The sequence below is a fragment of the Camelus ferus genome, chromosome 27 (genome assembly GCF_009834535.1).
Source record: "Camelus ferus isolate YT-003-E chromosome 27, BCGSAC_Cfer_1.0, whole genome shotgun sequence".
Lineage (NCBI taxonomy): Eukaryota > Metazoa > Chordata > Mammalia > Artiodactyla > Camelidae > Camelus > Camelus ferus.
Genome location: NC_045722.1, coordinates 21,573,163 through 21,593,606, shown reverse-complemented (window position 1 = coordinate 21,593,606; position 20,444 = coordinate 21,573,163). Strand labels below are relative to the sequence as shown.

General features: G+C 39.9%; 2 protein-coding genes across 7 annotated transcripts in view; one reads left to right on the top strand and one right to left on the bottom strand.

Moving 5' to 3' along the window:
• ASB7 (ankyrin repeat and SOCS box containing 7) overlaps positions 1 to 1,257 on the bottom strand; it is a 47,914-nt gene extending 46,657 nt beyond the window's left edge. The window contains exons 1-2 of one of the 2 annotated variants that reach the window (XM_032468875.1): positions 664 to 1,257; positions 400 to 493 (exon numbers count right to left, since the gene is read on the bottom strand). The gene's annotated coding sequence lies outside the window, so the exon portion shown is untranslated. The remainder of the gene's footprint in view (positions 1 to 399; positions 494 to 663) is intronic. The other variant, XM_032468876.1, reaches the window with a different exon arrangement.
• Positions 1,258 to 1,452: 195 nt separating this feature from the next.
• Positions 1,453 to 18,621, top strand: LINS1 (lines homolog 1). Of its 5 annotated transcripts, none has more exons than XM_006182668.3 (7): positions 1,453 to 1,574; positions 11,138 to 11,623; positions 11,730 to 11,819; positions 12,660 to 12,801; positions 13,236 to 13,826; positions 14,991 to 15,162; positions 16,945 to 18,618. In XM_006182668.3, exons 2-7 carry the CDS (start codon positions 11,240 to 11,242, stop codon positions 17,867 to 17,869), a joined length of 2,304 nt encoding a protein of 767 aa, XP_006182730.2. In that variant the 5' UTR covers positions 1,453 to 1,574; positions 11,138 to 11,239; the 3' UTR covers positions 17,870 to 18,618. The 5 variants fall into 5 exon arrangements, with proteins under 5 accessions (XP_006182730.2, XP_032324847.1, XP_032324846.1 ...); XM_032468956.1 differs by having other exon boundaries at positions 1,465 to 1,574; positions 11,133 to 11,623; positions 12,696 to 12,801; positions 16,945 to 18,620; XM_032468955.1 differs by having other exon boundaries at positions 1,465 to 1,574; positions 11,133 to 11,623.
• The last annotated feature ends 1,823 nt before the right edge of the window (positions 18,622 to 20,444 follow it).

Genomic DNA, 20,444 nt, shown 5'->3' with positions numbered 1-20,444 from the left:
ACAGGAAGGAATAAGAGGAAAACAGAAAATTGTGGTTTAATTAAAGAGCAGAGTCATTCAGAATTAACAAGCAATTAACAAGGAATTGAGAAATTCCTGTGAGACCAAGAGGGGCAAGGGGAGCTACAAAAGGTCTCAGAGTCTCCGAGCTGGGTAAATGGTATAGTGTACCAAAAGATAATGCAAAATACGGAAACACACTGTAGAGAGAGAAAGGGGAAAAATACGTTTCTGGGGTAGAGAAGTTATTAAAATGTTAAAGACTGGGGCACGGGCAGTGTTTTTGCTTTTGCTAGGAAACTGGGGTTGCAGTCCCAGGTATCACCCAGAAAATAAAGCACTGGTTAATGAGAAGGGGCCAGGAATAAACAATGGGGGAAGGGAGGGCTGCCTTATTACCTCTATGGAGGGTGCTGATCAGAGGCTCTCTCCTGCTTCTCTGGTGAGTGGGCAGACCCCTTCCTGTTCTCTCCTCTCCTCTAGCCAGCTCAACCTGGAAATCAGAAATCAGTGAGTGGTGCAGTGCCCCGGGGGCGAGCAAGGAGGGGGCTCTGAGGAAGGGGGAGCAGAGGAAGAGAGTGGTAAGGGCAGGCAGGAAAAAGCAGTGATTCTCCTCCCTCCCAGGCCAGCCCCCTTCCCCACAGAGGAGGTAACTGACTTTACCTGTCTGCTCAGCTGCTGCTTTTCTCCTTCCTTTCCTCCTCCTCCACACTCACCAACTTCTCCATTGAAGAAACAGCCCAGGCAGGGCCGGACACGGGTGTTCCTGATCCTCCTCGGTGCCTCACGGCCCCAGTCCGGCGAGCACCCAGACAGCCGAGGAGACTGGAGGCGGCAGTCCTGGCCGCCGGGCAGCCTCGGGGCAGGGGTGCAGAGAGGAAGTCCCGGCTTGGGTGGGGGGGCAGTCCGGGTCTGAGGGCTCGGAGCGGGGGGCTGCCGCGCTCCGGGCCGGAGGCTCCCAGCTACGGCGGAACACAGGAGGTCTCGGGGCAGTGAGGTCTCAGGTCATACAGGGTCCGAAGTGCCAGCTGCCGAGGCTCCAGGCTGGGGGCTTTCGGGATGCACTTTGCACTGGGCCACCCCCGCCCCCTCCCTCCAGCACTTTGGGGTCACTGGGATGGGACCAAGCCTTCAGCAGCCAATCAGCGGCCGCACTGGAGCCTGAGACCGGAGCCGTAAACCAGGTCCGGGGTGGGTGGGGGTGGGGGGGTGGGGGCGACTTGGTTGGTTGGTTGCTTCCTTCTCTCTTCCTTACCCCTAGCGGCCCCCACCCCTTGCCTGCCGTAAAGCCACCTGCGCATTCGCGACAGTTAGAGGAGGCGGGCCGATCGAGGCTAGGACTCGTCTCCGATTGGCCTCACTCACTTCCCCGCCTCCGTGGCCTCCGGTGCTCCGCCCCCGGCGGAGGGACTCGTAGCGGTTGCTAAGAGACACTATACGCCGAATAGGACGTCTGCGCATGCGAGAGGAGGGACCACCTTGTACTTTCCGTGAACTACGGTGGCCGGGAAGGGGCCGGTGTTCGCTGGAATGGCGGTGCGAAGGTGGTGTGGCTGGAGTCACATCTCTGGCAGGTAATTGGGAGCGGCCGCTACCCTCGGCGGCGGGGGAGGCGTGTGTGCGGCCGACTGAGAGGCTGTCCTCTTAAGACTTAAGACTGGGGGGTGGGGGGCGACAGTCCCTAGAAAGCGAAGAGAGAGGCGCCTTGTCCCGCCGCCCCTTCTCAGCGCTTTTCAGACCAGTGCCGGCTCCTTGGCTGGTCTTTGGGTCCCTGAGGCTCGGCTAGCTACCAGGCTGGGCGTACCTCGCCTAGCATGGACGAGAGGACTCTCTTTGGGATGGCAGTGACGCTTCAAGGGCTTTCCTGCAAGGATAGCAACCTTCACGAATTCCTGCGATTGAAGGGGGAAAGAGTGGAAAATATGGGATATGGGCGTGTTAAGTGCGTTTTTTCATTTAGCAAGTATTTGGCGGACGGACACTGTGCTGTTTGGGAGACAACGGTGAGCAAAGCAGATGCTATCACTTGCCCTCGTGGAGCTTTCTTTTTAAAAAGGGAGGCTGACAAACAAAATGATTTTTCGGGTAGGGATAGGTTATAGAAGGAAAAGCAAGCAGAATAATGGGATCGAGTTGACTAGGACGTGATGGCTATTTTCGATAGGAAGGATCTGTGAGGAAGTGACATTAGAGCAGCGATCTGAGTGAGGAGGAGCCAGCCATGCCAAGACGTGGAGGGGGGGTCGGGGGAGATTTTGCAGGCAGAGACAACCAAAAGTGTCAAAAATGCAAAGCCTCTGTTGCTGGAATGACCTTTGCTGTTGGCTGGAACTGCCAAGAGGAAGACCAGGTAGACAAGCAGAGTAAGGGAGAATGGCTGGTAATGAATTTGGAGGGCGGGGAGGACAGACCGCAGACTGCAGATCTTGCGGGACATTGTAGCCATGATTAGGAAGTTATAGTATCTTATTTGTGTTTTGAAAAGATCTCTGGCTACTCAGTGGCGAAGACTGTAGCTGGGAGTAGGAGTTACTGCAAATGTGGAAGACTATTGTAGTAGTCCAGGCAAGAGTTGACATTATTTTAAACTAAGTCGCCCAATAAACTGGACATTTGACTACTACCAGTGCCCTCAAGTAAAGGCCTATCTAATTGTATAAAGTTATTATGTATTTTGGCATTTCAAATGCTTTTATGTAGTAACACATATGAAGAAAAATTTGTGGCAGATGGGGGTCACTGCAAACACTTTAAATTGACTCCCTGATGTTTTCTTTTACATTATCATTCACTGATTATTTTGGTGCCTTTCATATGAGCCACCTATTGGCTTAGGTACTGAAACTGGGCTCAGTCCTACTCAGGGAAGCTTGTGACCAAATTAGAAAATAGTTTCGCGGTGAGATAGATACTGTGCTATAGGCTGAGGGAGCACTTGGCAGGGCTCTCTAACCCTGACTTGGATATTCCAGGCCTGGAAATTTCCAAGTTGAAGGCTGAGAGTGGGAAGGGTTGAGTGTGATTTAGAAGGAAAGGGCTGAGCAAAGCTTGGGAATCCCTAAAGTGCACAGAGTTCCTGAGGACCTCAGAAGAAAGCCTGGAGCTTAGTTTGTGGGGCATAGAGGTGAGAAGACCCCAAGAGTCAGATCTCCAAGGGCCTGCTAAGCCCTTTTCAGGGGTTTGGACTTTATCCTAAGGAAAGTGGAGAAGCTTTTCAGAAGTGGGAGTATAGTGGGCCAAGAACAACCACTCAGCAAGGACCCCATTGGGGTTGTCCAGGGTAGAAGTGGGGAACTCTAATAGTGGCAGTGAGGATGGGGTGAAGTGAGGTGAGGAAGGGTCCAGGAAGATAACCAGGTTTCTTGATTGGGTGACTAGGAGATAGAGGTGCCGTATATTGAAATGAACAGTGTAGAAGAAAACAAGTTCGAGGGGTCATAGAGTGAGTTGAATTTGTGCTGAAGGTGCCTGTGGAACCTCCAAATGGAGCTCTCTGCTGGCATTTAGACACTGGAGTACAGAACACAGAAGAGAGCTTGACCCTGACTGTGAATTCTGGAGTTGTTAGCATGGTGATATTAATTGAAGACATTGAGAGTCCTTGAAATTGCTCTGAGAGAGGGGCTATATAGGACTGTACCCTGACATGTCCCAACATTTAAGGGACTACAATCAGCTCTCTGTGTTCTCAGACTCCATGTCCATGGATTCAGCCAACCTCAGATCAAAAATATTTGTAAAAAGAAAAAAATTCCAGAAATTTCTAAAAAGCAAAACTTGAATTTGCCGCTAGCCCAGCAACTATTTGCATAGCATTTACATTGTATTAGATGTTAAGCTAGAGGTGATGTAGAGTATAGGGGAGGATGTGCATAGGCTATTTGCAAATACAACACCACTTTATACAAAAGACTTGAGCATCCATAGATTTTGTGAGGGGATCTGGAACCATAGATATGTGAGGGGTCCTGGAACCAGTCTTATACCCAGAGATGACTGTAGGAGAAAGAGGATCCAGCAGGGTGTCTGAGAAAGAACCTACAGAGCGGGAGAAGGAACTCCAAGAGAAATTGACTTGTCAAGGATTGGTGTGCGTTTAGAAAAAGGCAAGAATATTTTTAATGGAAGGACCACCCAGTTATCTGTGTGAACATGTGCCCATTTTTCCTTTAAAGAATATGCCCCTTTGGCCAGCAATTCTGCTGATGAAGTTGTAAGAAGCCCCTTTTACAAAAAAAACTTAAAACTTCCTGGGGGCTAGGGGAGGAGGGAGTGAAAAGATATATTTTAAAGTAAGAACCCTCCTGTATGATAGAGAAGGCACTGAAATAGTATGGATTGATAATTTAATTAATATTCACATCTGGTGAGCTCTAATAACTTCTTTCCCTTATTCTGTGTAAGGCTTTTCAGAAAATACAAATTCTTAAAAGAACATCCTTGATAAATATTTGCTTAGACTAGAAAAAAAAAAAAGTTTTGTTTTTTTTAAGAGCCAGGCTGCAAATTATACAAGAAAAGTTTTTAATCACTCCTGGCTGTTTCTTTAAGCCAGATCCATCCAGAAAGTATAGTATCTTATTATATATTCAAAAGAATGTATGCCATACTCTGCAAGCAGTTTCCAAAGGGATTTCAACAAGAGTCTGGAACAATGGTACTCTGTTTGGAGGTAATTCTTCCTAAAAAAAAACTATTTTGAAGGCTGCCATATATTTTTGGATGTACAGGTTCCAATTAAAAAAAAATCAACTATTTTATTTTTATTCCATTGTACTTCTCAGCAATCATATTTCACAATTTCAGATTTCCAAATTTCCCTCTCTCCTTAAAGTACATAGCTGGATTACAATTAGAAACCAGTTGTGTTCAGACGGTATTAAATGGTGTTCTATATTAGCAACTTTAGATCTTTCAGTTCTGCCATGATTTCTTCCTGATTTATTATAAAAACAAAATAACATCACAAAAAGCTTGAGAAATAACTTATAATACCTTAACCAGTACAACTACCACTTAATTTTCACACATTCTTTTTGTTTTCAGATGTATCATGAAGTTCCAACAATACTTGTACTTATCTGTACATTCTGCCTAAAGTTATTACTGCCTCCTTCGTGGGGACCTGGATTTGCCACCTGACCTCTCTGGTCCTCTTGGGTTCTCAAATTGCAGGGAGGCCTTAGGAATCATCTAATCCAGTGATCTTTTAATTTTCTTCGCAGTGGGACGCTGATGTAAAAAAAAATCTATTGAAAGTGCTGTTTAATTAGTACGAATGTAATTTACAAATTCAGTTTTATAATATGTACTGATTATAGAAACAGGCAATTATGAACTCCAGGAAGAGTGAAAGAAAGAAACTATGCAGTTTATGGAGAACATGTTCAGGCCTAACAGCAGCCTCAGTGAATAGTGTGTTTGCTAAATGCTGAGTCAACCAAGACATGAAGGTCTACAAGATTCCTAGCAAGAATCTGGTAACTGAGTTGTGTCCCAATTCCCAGCCCTTCCATTTCTCTGGCCATTTATTTTTCGCTTGAAATCCTTTGTTCGAGTTGTAACAATTTTTAAGATTACTAAGAGACATAATTATATTACAACCAGGGAACATTGTATTACCACACTTTCACAGAATATGCTACTAGATAATTCTGAATTGCTATATTGTATTGGCACCATCAAAATGGATAATTCTTAAATTATCACTTTTCATTGATTCCAAAGCGGTTTAGATTGCACAATATTTTTTAACAAGTTCAAATTGATTAGATTTCACCAGACATACTTAATTTCCCAATCATTTAGGTGATAATCAAATTCACACAATGGAAACACAGAAATGGAGTAATTCAGGATCAATGTTTATGGTATTTTAGCTCATAAAACCCTGACTCAACTGGAATGAGTTCATTCCCTGAGCAGAAGTGGACTTTACTATTGGAAACATGCTCCAGTCCCATGACAGCAGCTCTGATTCAGTTGGTGCCCAGGGCTCAGGGCTTTTTCCTAGTGCCCTACTGATTTCAATGTGTGACTGAAATCAAGAACATTGCCTGGTGGGGAGGGGTGTAGAGTACAGCTCAAATGGTAGAGCACATACTTACCATGCACGAGGTCCTGGGTTCAATTTCCCGGTACCTTCATTTAAAAAAAAATCAAAAAACTTAACTAATAATACATAAATAGACCTAATGACCCCCCCCCCCCAAAAAAAAGAAGAATCATTGCCCAGGAGGCCATGTCTCAGTCCTTAAAGCACATGGTGCTGGTGGTGGAGAGAATGAGCAGTTAATGCCCCGGCTGACAGCAGGCTCCTTTTTTAGGACTGTGGGGGGATCAGGGACCTGGATGCTGTAAATAGGACTAGCAGATACACAGGCACACCATCTGCCTTTTAGCCTTTTAGTCTGCAGTACCTGGCAGGAAAGGGGGATGGGGCTGGAAAGAGAAATTCTACTTTAGACTTTGGCCCCATGGTCCCAATAAAAAAGTTGCTCAAAGAGAGGAAGCTCTTGAGCTGCTAATTTAAGGGATTTTTTTTCCCCCTTCAAGGGTAGTTTTAATTTGCACTTAATTGTGACTTCGATCTGTGCAGCTTCTACTGAGCCCATGGTGAGGTCTAATACAGTAAAGACTGAATGAGCTCAGAACTCAGCCCCTGCTATGGAAACTACTATATTTACAATTTTTTGACATGAAATTTTTATTGTAATTTAAAATTCAGAAGCTAAAAATTACACAGCATTTATATACTTTTTGAGCTCAAAACTATTAAAATTAACTTTGGAACTGATTTTAAGATTATTTTAGACACACACACTACTGATTGACACTAAATGAATAGTTAATGAATCTCTTGACAACTTGACTGAAACAGAATATTCAGGCACGAACACATTCAATAAATATTGATTAATACCTACTGTGTATCTGGCACTGACTGGAAGCTGGGGAAGAAGTGATAAACCAGACACCTCTATGGCATTACAGTCTAGGCAGGAGACATACAAATCATTGCACAGATAATTGAAAGTATGTTTGTGACACATTCTGTAAGACAGAGCAGTGGTGCGAGGAGACTGGGAATACCTCAGGAGGACCTGACCTCGCTAGAGAAAGTCATTATGTTAGTTTCAGGTGAACAACGTAATGATTCAATATTTGTATATACTGCAAAATGGTCACCACGGTAAGTCTAGTTAACATCCATCACCACACATAGTTACACAGTTTTTTTGTGCTGAGAATTTTTAAGATCCACTCTCTTAGCAACTTTGAAAGTTGCTAATAGTATTATTAGTTGCTAGTAATACTGTACAATACAGTATTAATAACTATAGTTACCATGCTGTACATGGCACCCCATGAGTGTTTTATAATTGGATGATTATACCTTTTGACCATCTTCACCCATTTTGCCCACACCCCACACCCTGCCTCTGGCAAGCACCAGTCCATTCTCTGTATGTATGCATTCTTTGGGTTTGTTTTGTTTTTTAGATTCCACATATCATTGAGATCACATGATAGTTGTCTTTCTCTGTCTGACTTATTTCACTTAGCATAATGCTCTCCAAGTCCATCCATGTTGCTGCAAATGGCAAAATGTCATTCTTTTTTTATGGCTGAGTGATGAGATGTGTATCTATAGATGTATGTATTACACATACCATGTTTTCTTTATGCATTCATCAACTGATGGACACTTAGGTTGTTTCCTTATCTTGGCTATTGTGAATATACTGCAGTGAACATGGAGGTGTATGTATGCCGTCTGGAGTCAAACCTGCCATGCGTTGTCATGTTTAACAGGGCCATCTGGGGCATAAGGAATACTGACAGATGTTCACTAGGGGTTATTACAGAGACAATCACATTTAGTTTAACCCTCCCAGCGCCCTGTGAGCTGGGTAGTCATTGTGCCCCGTGAACATAGGAGGAGACTGAGGCTTAGATGGTGGCTTGCCCCATGGTGACCCTGATGTGGCGGAGACACATGACTCTAGATCCCAGGTCCCAGGCTCTTACCAGAATACTGCTTCGACAGAAAAACACTTTTAAGTATTGCCTTCATCATACATTTTAAGTCTTCTATCTGTAACTTAATTGTCAGGCTTTTTCTTCATGCTAAAATAAAATTCCCTGACCTCTATCAGAGTCCTGCCAAGAGTTTAGTAAGAGGACAGTTTACAAACATGAGGCAGGGTCTCCGGGTCTTCAGTGTGCTTAATGTTTTAGCAGTATCCCAGAAACTTATTGGAAATAAAAGTGATTGGGCCCCATCCCAGAACTACTGTATCCAAAACTTCTTGGGTAAGGCCTGCCGTCTGCCTTTACATGCCTTTCAAGTGATTCTGAGGCAGCTAAAATTTGTTTTAAGGACCTGAGAGAGGGATGGTGTACCCTAGGGGGCTGGTAACTGCTAGTACCTGCTCTAGCTTGAAGGTAAGTAGAGAGAGCAGTTCCTGGAACTGTGAAAAACAGCACCCTCTCCTGCCCTCGCACCGCCCCCGTTGGAGCATGTTGGGTCGTGGGGAAAGGGGGAGGGGAGAACTTGCCCATCCGGGGCTGGCACCTGTTGTCTTCATTTGTTATCTTACTGGCATCTGTGACCCCAGTTGATGCTTTTTTTTTTCTCTGTCTATAAAGCATCGTTTTGAATCTCTGTATCTTAAAGTTTCTAACTTTTCAATCTGATTTCTCACAAACACTCTTATCAAAGAACTTGGGTCCCACAGTGATAGAAAACAGCCCATCCCCCCACCAAATGCTTGCTTGTTTATCTATTTATTTATTTATTAGCTTTCAGTTTAGTTTTATGTGCTGAAATGATTGAACCATTTGAAATGGTCTTTTTTATAAGTTGAGAATGGTTGAAATACAGCAGTCTTATTCTCATTTGTGGTAAAAATTAAGGATTTAAAAGATTTATAGAAATATTTTTAGAAGTTTTTTTATTGCTATAGCTTTGAAATAAAAATAATTCCATTTGTGGCTGAAAATTATGAATTCAATTGATCATATATTAGTTAAAACCTAATTAGTTGAGTTTACTGATTAGTTTAAAAATAAAATGTTGGAATATTTTACATATAAAAATGTCAATAGTCTTAATTGGGAAGAAATATTATAACTAAAACATACAGTAAAATACAATGAAATTAGTCTTTGAAGTAGGATATGAAACTAATTTTTAATGTCTGGCAGATGAAATACACCAGACAATTAACGAGATGGTTTTATTCAAGCTATTGCAACAGGGCAAATGTTTATTCATGGGAAACCTCTCAAAGAAGGAGAAGATGTGGGGTTTTATAAAACTAGGGAGTCGATGAGGAAGGGTGAAGGTAGGTGTTCTGTGGGAATGTGATCAGCCCTTTCTTGGGACACAAGAGGGGCAGTTCTTCTTACCCACGGCCACTTTCTGGGAGCACAGGGCTTAGGTAAATTTTAACACTGTCAATTTAACAAGGTTACCGATATTTACTTATGTTTACTAATCACATGAGGTACACACTACACTTTGAAAACAGAATTCAGTGAAAACTTAACAAAAGTTTCATCTAGAACTTTAAATTAAAATCTATAGATTTCTTAATGTTTATCACTGCATTAGAGACCTAGAACAGGGCAGCTTTGTCTTGTCTTGGGTGACCAGGAATTGAAATTCCTTAGAAGCTAAGCAAGGGGAGGAAACCAGTGAAGAAGGAGGTTTGAAGACCAAGGGCAGGCCAGTGGGCCCTAGAGTAGATGTGACAGCCCTCCAAGGTCTCTTCCTGTGAGGAAGGAAGGAGGTTAAGATGGGCAGGGCATTTAAAAGTGGATCAAAGTGGAGGAGCGAAGTCCGTGGATTTTGTTAAAGGATAAATTTTCAAGATGACAGAATCATGACCCATATAAAATGAACACGTATCAACCATTTTATTTAACTCAATGAAAGAACCAGAGAAAGGTCACAACCATTTTAAAGGAAAAATTGACGCCATGAATTTAGAGTAAAGAAAGGAATGTTGAAATGAGTTTACACATGGAAGCAAAACTGGCTTCTTCCCACTGCGGGGAGAGCTGCCCCTCCACCAGACAATTATTTACATGTCCGTAGACAAGGATTATTTGCATTGCTGTCAGTCTACCTACAATTTCCAGAAGTCTCAAAGGCAGTGAAAGGAGCTAGCCCTATAGGATCATACCATTTCCAGAGGTTCCAGTATTCCAGTAAAAGGGCATGCAATAATTTCTTTGGCTTGGGCCAAAATCTTAAATGTTTCCTAGCCATGCTTGCTCTGCAGTAACTACGTGCTTCGTCTAATAATCACCTGTCAGTTGATTGCCCATATTCTCTGCTTTAAAGGCCATGTCTGGCCCTACATGTCCTTTCCTTTCTCCCCACTCTTTCCGGTCTCCATCAGGTCAAAGGAATCTGAGGCAACGAGAATGTCTAAGTTTAAATCCAGTTTCAAATACAGTTTGCTCATGTTTGGATTGCTTTTGCTTAATATCTTGTTTTGTTGGGTTTTTTTCCCCTTGGGATGGCATCTAAAATTGTTTTATTTTATGTTATAAATGATGACCAAGGTTTCTTTATGTTATCATATAATTTAAAATTGGGATTAATCCAGCAATAGCCATAATAGTTTGACCATAACAAGCTAACTTTAGGCTTTCATATGTAAGTTGAAAGTGAAAGTTAACGAATTTGAGTTATTAGCCCAGTGGTTCTCAACCTGGATGATTTAGCCCCCCAGGAGGTGCTACTGGCATCTAATGGGTAGAGGCCGGGAATGCTACAGAACTTACTACAGGGCACCAGACAGCTCCCCGCAGCACAAGTACCCAGTTCCTACCGTTAATAGTGCCAAGGTTGAGAAACCGTGACAGCCCATTGAAAAATGTTGGAGGAAAGCTGAAGTCTTTGTTGTGATAAAATTAAAAATAACTATGGTCTTAAATCTATAGGAAGAGCATAATTTTGTTTTTATGGTTTTGAAGTAATGTTATTACCAGTTTCCCATTTTAGAAATTAAGCAATCAGTATTACCCTTAACTTGAGACTAAATGATTAAGTGGAAACAAATGCCTTTCCCTTGTAATATGATAACACTTAATCACTTTAAAATTATTTTTCCTAGTTTAGGTTTTACTGAAGAAACGGCTTAGAGGTTCATCGCTTTTCTAAGATTAATATTTGCAGTTTGAAGTTGTCAGCCTTCTCATAAGATGTATTTCGGCCATCAAAATGAAAGCTTTCCTTGACATTTTAGAGCAATTATACAGGAAGATACTTCTTGGCGCCACACTTGAAAATGACAGCCATGATTACGTCTTTTATCTCAGCCTGGCATTTTCAGATCAAGACTGTTCAGACTGCTCAGACAACCTTGATGTCGAGGGTGTGCATCGGCCATCCTCTGTCCATTTGGCTACCGTTTCCGTAGCACCTGTGTGTTTGAAGAGACACTCTCAGATGAGCAGTACCCGAGAAGTAATGCTCCTTCAGTTAACAGTGATCAAAGTAATGATAACCAGAACATTGTCTGTTGAAACTGAATTCCATGCAAAGGAGAAATACAGAGATATAATTAAAATCCTTTTAAAATCATCTGACATCGATTCTAAATTAGTAAGCCCATTTGTTTTTGTGTTTTTTTTTTTTAAGATCTAGATTTTTAAAATAAAAGTTTTAAAACATTCAGCAACAGTGGGTAAATTTATTTGTTTTCCTGTAGACCTGTATGTTCCAAAACTTGGATAAATTGTTGTCTCACATGGCTGCAAAGTGCCTTGCACTACTTCTGTATTTCCAATTGAGAGAAAAGGTAAGATAATCAAATTATGTTATTATTTCTTTTATAGTTTATTTAAAATTGCTCTGTGGCATTCAGTTTTTTATCAATAAAATGTTTGTTCACATAATGACATGTAAATTCACTGAAGTATAAGAATGGAATAATGTGATGGTGAATTCTATCAAGAGTTAAAGACTTAATTAAATATGTTGTAAATCATTACAAAATCACATTCTTAACCCAAAAGATGGGTTTCAAGTCAGAGTCCATAACTTTCTTCAGATTCTCAAAGGAGAAGGTAGGTCTCCTTCCTCCCCTCCAAAAAAGTTTTAGGAACCCCTGCTTGAGACTAAGACCATTTTCACAGGTTTAATAGAAACAGATTCTAAGAATGGTCTTCAGCATAATGAAAAAAAATGTGAACAAATTATCAGATTTTTCTCTTATCTCTGAATTAGTTAATAAGCAAATCTAAGCATTTACTGACTTCTTTTAGCCATCAGTGCTTGTTCCTTTCTTAAAATAACTTTTTTCCAGAATACAAAAAGGTGATATTTGCAGTAGAAAATTTGGAAACAGACAAAATGTATAAAGACCAAAATAAAAATTTTAGACATCATTCCAGCCACCTAAGAGATAACCACTGCTAATATCTTCATGTTTTCTTTTGATCTTTTATTTGTATGCCATATTGAATATTTTGACTTAATTATTAGGATATTTGTGTCCTTGTTTTACCAAATATTTTCACTTTTTTTTTGCACAAGATTTAACAGGGTTCTATAGGGTTGTATATAATAGGTAATTTGTAACTGTAAAGAAAATTTATTGTATATAGCTTACTACTTTTAAATCTTTTCTCACTTGTAGATAACATTAAGTAATTCCTGGATTGCTTTTTGCCAGAAAAATCTTTCTGAATATCCTGAAAGAGATAAAGCATTGTATTGCCTCTCAACTCTTACCATTGTAATGAAAGAAATCTTAAAAGATACGTGTTCACAAAAAACAGGTATGAATTATGTTCCCCCATAAACAGCTGTCATTATCGTGTTCACAAGGAGCATTCTATTTATATAATGAAGAATAAAATTTATTTTATAACATCTGATCCATCCATAAGCATGGAAAACTATTTTTTGATTGAGAATACCTTTTTAAAAGAAAAAAAATTAAACTTCATTATTATTAAAAATTGAAATTAAAAGCTTTTCACTTTTATATATACTTTGCATCATCTGATGATATTAATATTTGTAAAATGGGCATTAACCATGGTTATTAGCTGTTAGTTTGTGTATCTTCATTTGTTCATTTTAGAGGTAAATAAGTCAAATCCATTTTTTCATCTTATAAAGTGATAATAATTACAAAACTCGAATTGTAAAATTATGCTTTAAGACTTGTTTTTCCTGTTGCTTATAACTACTATTTTTATAATTGCAGAAATTTTAAAGCAGTTCCTGACTCCTTTTAACACCATTTTTGAAGTCTTTTACAATTCCTTGTTTTCTCAGCATTTTGAAAACCACCAAGATTTTTCTAAAATCGTGAACAGCTTGATATGTTTCCTGGAATTGCTTGAACTTCTTATCGCCTCCAGAATCCACCTGAAGTTACATTTCACTTGCCAGAGGATTTTATTTTTGAAGCCTTCTTGTGTGTTAGACGTTATCTCCTGGCCTGTTCAGGCTTTTGTCAAAAGGAAGTTCATCATATTTATCAAAAAGTGCCTTCTCTGCAAAGTGGGTGAAGACCTTTGTCGGGGGTCTGTCCCTGCCTTAATGCCGCCAGATGATCACTTAGATGTGGACATGTTGGCTTTAGCTGACGCTGTTTTGCAAGCTGTGGATTTGGGCTTGTTGAGGACATTGTCTGTCCATGGAAAACCTTCCCACTTTGGAGGCGATGAAGTTCAGCCTGGTTGGGAGCATGTCCCTGGTCCAGATTATGTGATCCTCAGAGCAGCAAGTTTACTTATCATTAGATCCTTAGAAATCAAGTTTCAAAATTGTGCTTCAGCAGACGAAATGAAAGGTAATGCTCTGAACTCCTTTTGTATGCAAAGTAATAGGCAATTATGTACTGAAGTGTATTTATTCACAGTTAACAAATCTCAGGACTATAATTCCACTAATTTTAGCTATATGTTGTTCTAGTTGTAATTTACCAAATTTTCTTCCAAAAACAAAAAAAGAGAGAGAGAGAAAACTAGAATTACCCATAAGGGAAAAAGTTTCAGTTTTGTGGGCTAAGCTGAATTTGCCTAGCACAGTGAAAGACTTCGTTTAAAAGAAAAGGTGGCGTTGAGTCACTTCAAAGTAAGCAATGTAAGTCTATTCATATTAAGATATTTGTAGTATAGTAATTGATAATTAGGAATTGAAACTAATATGTGAGAAGTTACATTGATGAAAAAATTGTTGCATAAAATTTCCAGGATATTAACTTAAAGTCCAAAGATAGCTGTTTAAAGTGGGACGTTCAGTGTAGGTGTTGGGGAAGACACGTCCTCCGTTTCATTTGAGAAAAATGAATAGTAGACGTCTCTAAACAAGCAGCATATAGTTTCAGTGAAAAGTTTGAATTGTAAGCAGTGACTTCCCTGAATCGCTTTGGATAAGATTTAGCTCATAATAATTACATACAAGATACACTTCTGTGCAGTTATAATTTACAACACTAGATGGCATGTGGTATATGATTCAAGAGTTTTAAACTGCAGTTAAAACTCCTTGAAACCTTTTTGATTTTTGTGCTTAATAGTAGTGCTTTCTTTTAATGCTTTAAACAAACAAAAACCTTTTTTTCTGTTATTTGGAAAGCACATTGTTTTGTTGGTAGCATTGTTGCCTCTCGTAACAGACACGTTGACATCCAGTGAAGTGATTTCTGTTGTCTGCTACTCATTTATATGCTTTTGGCAAACATTCATGTAACTTTTATTTCTCGGAGATAATTAGTATTTGGCGGTGTGGCACATAGATGGTCTGGCTATATACATTTTAACTGTATCCTACTGACTGAGTCATTTTTTTCTCTAAACTCAGAGATAATCCCTGACTCACAAACTTTTTGAAAATGTAAATCATAATGCATTTTGAAGGACTTTAGATATTAGAAATTTATATATAGGCAAGTTATTAATGCATTCGTAAACCCTTACCTGCTCTTTGAAATTTGCATTTTTTTTTTTTGAAGTTGATTTACAGAGGTTTATGTCTGAGTTGCTGACCTTCTTAAAGCGTCACCTTCAGCCCTCTCTGCAGTCACACAATCTTTGTGAGTGGTTATCTAGGGTCTTCGTAGAGCAAGACGATGACATGCTGGAGGCTGCCAAAGCATTGCTAGGCATCTACCTAAAGCTGACCAGGTTCGTGTATTTTAAAGTAATTGTACTAACCACGTGCCAAGAAAGCAGAAAACATTTTTAATAATGCGCTGGACCTACTATTTACTTTCCATCATTAGGGGAGAAAAAAATCCCTAACCATCTTGTGGTTTCCTTTTAAGTTCCAATTCCGTGCTTTAACCCTGCCCTACATGAAAATGAGATTACATTTGCGTTCTCATAATTGTGAAGACTTGGCTAGGTAGGCAGATCTACGGAGCAGAGCTAGACTGGGTTTAGTCAACGTGGGTTCCGGTTGCGTCTCCATCTTTGTTATTGCACTTGTCTAAATCTTAATTTCATTGACGTTTAAGAACTCTTTTCACCTCTAACACTAACTTTTCTATGTTGAACTTCTATAAGGTGATTTTTGCCTTTGTGAAGGTGAGTACAAACTTGGAAGTAATCAAAGAAGCCGTGCTAGATTTTCATTTTAATACACGGTTGAACTGGGACTGATACCATCTTGAGGCGGATAACTGAAATTGATTATGAAGTTACACTGCTGATGGCATTTCATGCTGATCCTATTTCGGTTTTATTAAAACAGCTGCACTTGGGTCATATCTTCTTGTGGCAAATATCTGTAATTGGTTATGAAGTTAATAACTGATGACCTTTTACACCATTTCTGCTTCTGCTTTATTAAAACCTTAGAGTGTTTGCTTTATTTCCACTTCTTTCTTGGCTTTGGAGACAGGGAGTTCTTACTAATGGTCGTCGGGGCAGCACTGTGCTGCCAGTTCTTACTTGTGTTATGACACTGCTGGCAGTGGCTGCTTTCAGACTGTAAGTATTTGGGGCCAATTTTCAAAAGGACCTAATCAAGAACACAGAATTCCTGCATGTGATTTGAATTAGGCTCAGAAACGGTCAAAGACAAATTCAGTCTGAATGCACATAGCTGCTAGAATATATCTTAGTTGTGCTCACAGCTGACTTCTTACTCCTCGGGAAAGAGGAAGCCTCTGAACTAAATTCACTTTGTATGTGAATTCCTAACTTTCTTGACTCCAGTTTAGTGTGCACGTGCTCATGTCAAATGTATTTTTCCTAATGTTACTGTAGTAGTTAAGAGTGGCTGGTTGTAAATGGTAGAAACCAACATAAACTAGTCAAAGTGAAAAAAAAAAGAAAGAAATTTATTGACTCTTAATTGGGATTTCTAAGGGGTCAGGTTGGCATCAGGTATACTGTATATACAGGGATTCAACTCATGTCGTTGGTTATGTCGCTTTGTTTCTATGTCACAGCTCTGAATTCATTCTCAGGCAGGGCCACCAGCCAGTGCCAGGCCTCCAGCAGCCTTACGGTTATGTTCTTTAATAGCGCCAGCAGAAGTCCCAGGCAAGGTCTGATTAGCTCGCTCGGGTCATAGATTGGTCAGTCTGGGTCCTGTGCCCACCCCTGGGGAGGAGAGTGTGGAAGTTAAGGGAAGAGGCCAGGCTCTAGACCCACCTTACCACGTGGAATTAGTCACTGGAGGAACAAGGAACTCCGATGTCAGGAGGCAGACAGAGGACTTCGTTGGGCAGAAAAAACTAGAGCTACCAAAGTCAATGGGTTTTGTTTATTTTATTGAATCAGATTTATATAGAGTTTGTGGAGAAAGAGGTTGGTTTGAAAATGTTTTTCTTTTTAAAATAATGCATGGATTAAAAAGTAATCTGATAAGAGAATTTCTGGCACGTGAATTGTATCTGTCAAAACTATTATTTTTGTAAAGAGTCATTAATCTAGGGTCTCCACTATCTTTGTTTTCAGGAAATGTGAAGCTACTGAAAGCTTGACCCAAGAAAAAGAAATGTGGAACCATCACACGCATGAAAATGGCTACAATCCACACTGTATTTTCTTATTCTTATTGAAAACTATAGTATTTGACTCTACAGTTCTTCTTGATTTTTTGATTTCATCAGAAACATGTTTTCTTGAATATTTTGTTAGATATTTAAAATTATTGCAAAAGGACTGGGATCATTTTTTCACTGTTTGCAAGTACTTTGATGTAACTGAATCTAAAGATAGCGTAAATATTTATTGTTGTATCTCTTCACTTGTCCAAGACAGTAGCAGCAACTGGACAGAACCTGGTCCTTTGGCTGTTCTTAGTCATCACAGAAATGCTCATGCTTGCGTCTGCCATGCTTCCGATGCTTCTTCAGAACCACTGAACCAGATCGTGTTGTCCAAGGAAGCTTACACCACACTCCCGGCTAATAGTCTGTCTCCCTGCAGAGCTTCTCCAAGTCTGGTAGATTATGACAGCTCTGATGATTCTGAAGAAGAATCCACAAACCAGCGTTTAGCAAACAGTAGACTGACATCTTTCCACCAAGAAGCAGTGAAGAAAATTCAGGACAGAATTGGGACAAGTAGGGGTGAAAAAGAACTTAGCCTGAAGCCTCAGTCACGGCCTCTGGTTCCTAAAGAATCCAACACTCCCTTCTCTGTGGATTGTGACCTAGCCTCAGATAGCACTGCCTCTCAAGTAGGAATATGTTACAGGACAGTAAAGTGCTTTGAAGAGCTTCGAGGTGCCATTTACCGTTTACAGAAGAAAAATCTGTTCCCGTATAATCCGACAGCGCTTTTGAAGTTGTTAAAACATGTCGAGGCAATATATAATAAAAGTTTGAACCCTTTGTACAACAGTGGCATTTTATTTCCACAAACTGTCTTTCCCTAATATAAATTGTGCCTTAATGAGACAATAGTTATTAAAAAAAAAAAAAAAAACCTCAAAAGAAGGGTTTTCTAAATCATGTCTTTTGCCTTTTAAAAGTAGCCTAGTGGCTAAAAAAGATAAATCAGATGGCAAATCACCTGATACAGTTGTACAGCACTAGAAATTCATGGTAGTTCAAACTTACACAAATGTGGGATGGTTATTGTATCCGTTTTCTAGGGCTGCTGTTACCAATTACCTTGAACTTGGTGGCATAAAACAACAGAAATTTATTCTCTCACAGTTCTGGAGGCTAAAAGTTCAAAATCAAGACGTCAGCAGAGCCATGGGACACTAGGGAGAAGTCTTCCCTGCCTCCTCCTAGCTTCTGGCCATTGCTGGCAAGCCTTGGTATTCCTTGACTGGTACGTGCATCACTCTAACCTTTCTCCATTGTCTTGTGACATTTCCCCTGTGTGTCTACCTGTATCCAGTTTCCCTCTTACAAAGATGTCAGTCATTGGATGGGGGCCCGCTCTCATCCAGGATGACCTCAGCTTAATTATATCAGCAAGGACCCTATGTCCAAATAAGGTCACATTCACAGGTTCTGGGAAGACATGAATTTGGGGAGGGACACTGTTTAAGCCAGTACAGATATTTAGGTGTAATGTGATAACATAAAAACCTTAAAATCTTAGCAGTTTTTAAAAGAGAGATGATTAGCTCTATGTATATGTATGTGTGTAGCCTATGGACATGAGTCTCCTTTAAAAAGATTTTTTAATGGGCAATTTTCCTATTTAATATTGTGATACAGATAATTACATTCTGTCTTTTTGAGGGGAGGCAGTAAATTGAAGTTTCAATGTGATTACAGGTGTACCTCTCTTTATTGTGCTCTGCAGGTACTTCATTTTTTTTTTAACAGACTGAAGGTTTGTGGCAATCCTGTGTCCCCGGGTCTATTGGTGCCATTTTTCCAACAGCTTTTGCTCACTTTGTGTCTCTGTGTCAGTTGGGTAATTGCAGTATTTCAAATGTTTTTCATTATTATATTTGTTATAAATATAAAACTTTAATGGATAAGGAGTTGCTTCTTACAGCTGAGCAAAGAAAGTGGTTTCTCGAGATTAATTCTACTCCCAGTTCTAAGATGCTGTGAAGATTGCTGAACGACAACAGAGGATTAAGAATATTACATAAACCTAGTTGACAAAGCAGTGAAAGAGTTTCGAAGGATTGACTCCAAATTTGAAAGCAATTATACTGTAGGTAAGCTGCTATCAAACACATCGCATCACAGGCTTCAGAGAAAGAGTTCATGAAAGGATGAGTCAGTGGATGTGGCAAAGTTCATTATTGTCTTATTTTAAGAAATTGCAACAACCACCCCAGCCTTCAGCTGCCACCACCCTGATCAGTCAGCAGCCATCAACATCAAAGCAAGACCTTCCACCAGCAAAAAGACTACGACTTGCTGAAGGCTCAGATGATGGTTAGCATTTTAAAGTATTTCTTAATTAGGGTATGTACATTGTTTTTTTAGGCATAATGCCATTGCACACTTACTAGACTACAGTATAGGGTAAATGTAACTTTTATATTCACTGGGAAACAAAAACCTGTGTGTGACTCACCTTATTGTGATACTTGCTCTGTTGTGGTGGCCTAGAACTGAACCCACAGTCTTTCTGAGGTCTGCCTGTGATGGATTTGTGTAGAGCATAACTGTATTGTGCTTGTGAGTCTGTCATTAAGGCAGTCTGAAACGTTGTCCTTAAAATACTTTTTAAGTGATCCTTTTATAGAGAAATACAAGGAAGACTGAACTTACCAGACCTTAAAATATATTTTAAGGCTGTGGTAATCAAAACAAGTTAGTACTCATTCAGGTAGAAATGGAAAAATCAGTGGAACTAAATAGAGGGTTGCTAATTAAAATAACACTGAGATGCTAATGTAACAGAGTTGGGGGTATACATTAGGGCAGTTTCTACATAAATTAAAAAGTATGTGAAAGAATATATATACAAGGATTTTCAAGGCCACATTTATAAAAGCAAAAGACTACAAATACCTGGTTAAATAATTCATAAGATATATACTCAGTGGAATACTATAAAAGAATGAGCTGTATCAATGTTTATAGATATGAAACATCTGCAGTAAAAAATAAAAGTGAATATACAGGGCCCCCATTTGTTTAAGAAAAGAAGGTGCAAAAGGAATAATACACACACGTATATTTATATATGCTTTTGTGTGTTTATAAAATACTTATGTAAGAGCATATAGGAAAGTGGTTGCATTGGGAAAGATCTGAAGTAGAAGATTTGACTTCTCATTGTATATCTTTTTCTGCTCTTATTTGTTTTTAACTGGGTACTTTTTTGGGGGGGGTAGTTAAAATTCCTTTTTTTAAAGAGAGAAAAAACATCTGATTTTTTTATAGTCCTAAGGGTACATATGAGACAGCCTGGGACCTGAGACCCTGGGACCTGAGACCCTGGGACCCAGGGCTGCAGTGCTTGTACAGGGATGAATGTCTCCTCAAGCAACAGAATACAAAGAAACTATAAGGGGCTAGAATTAA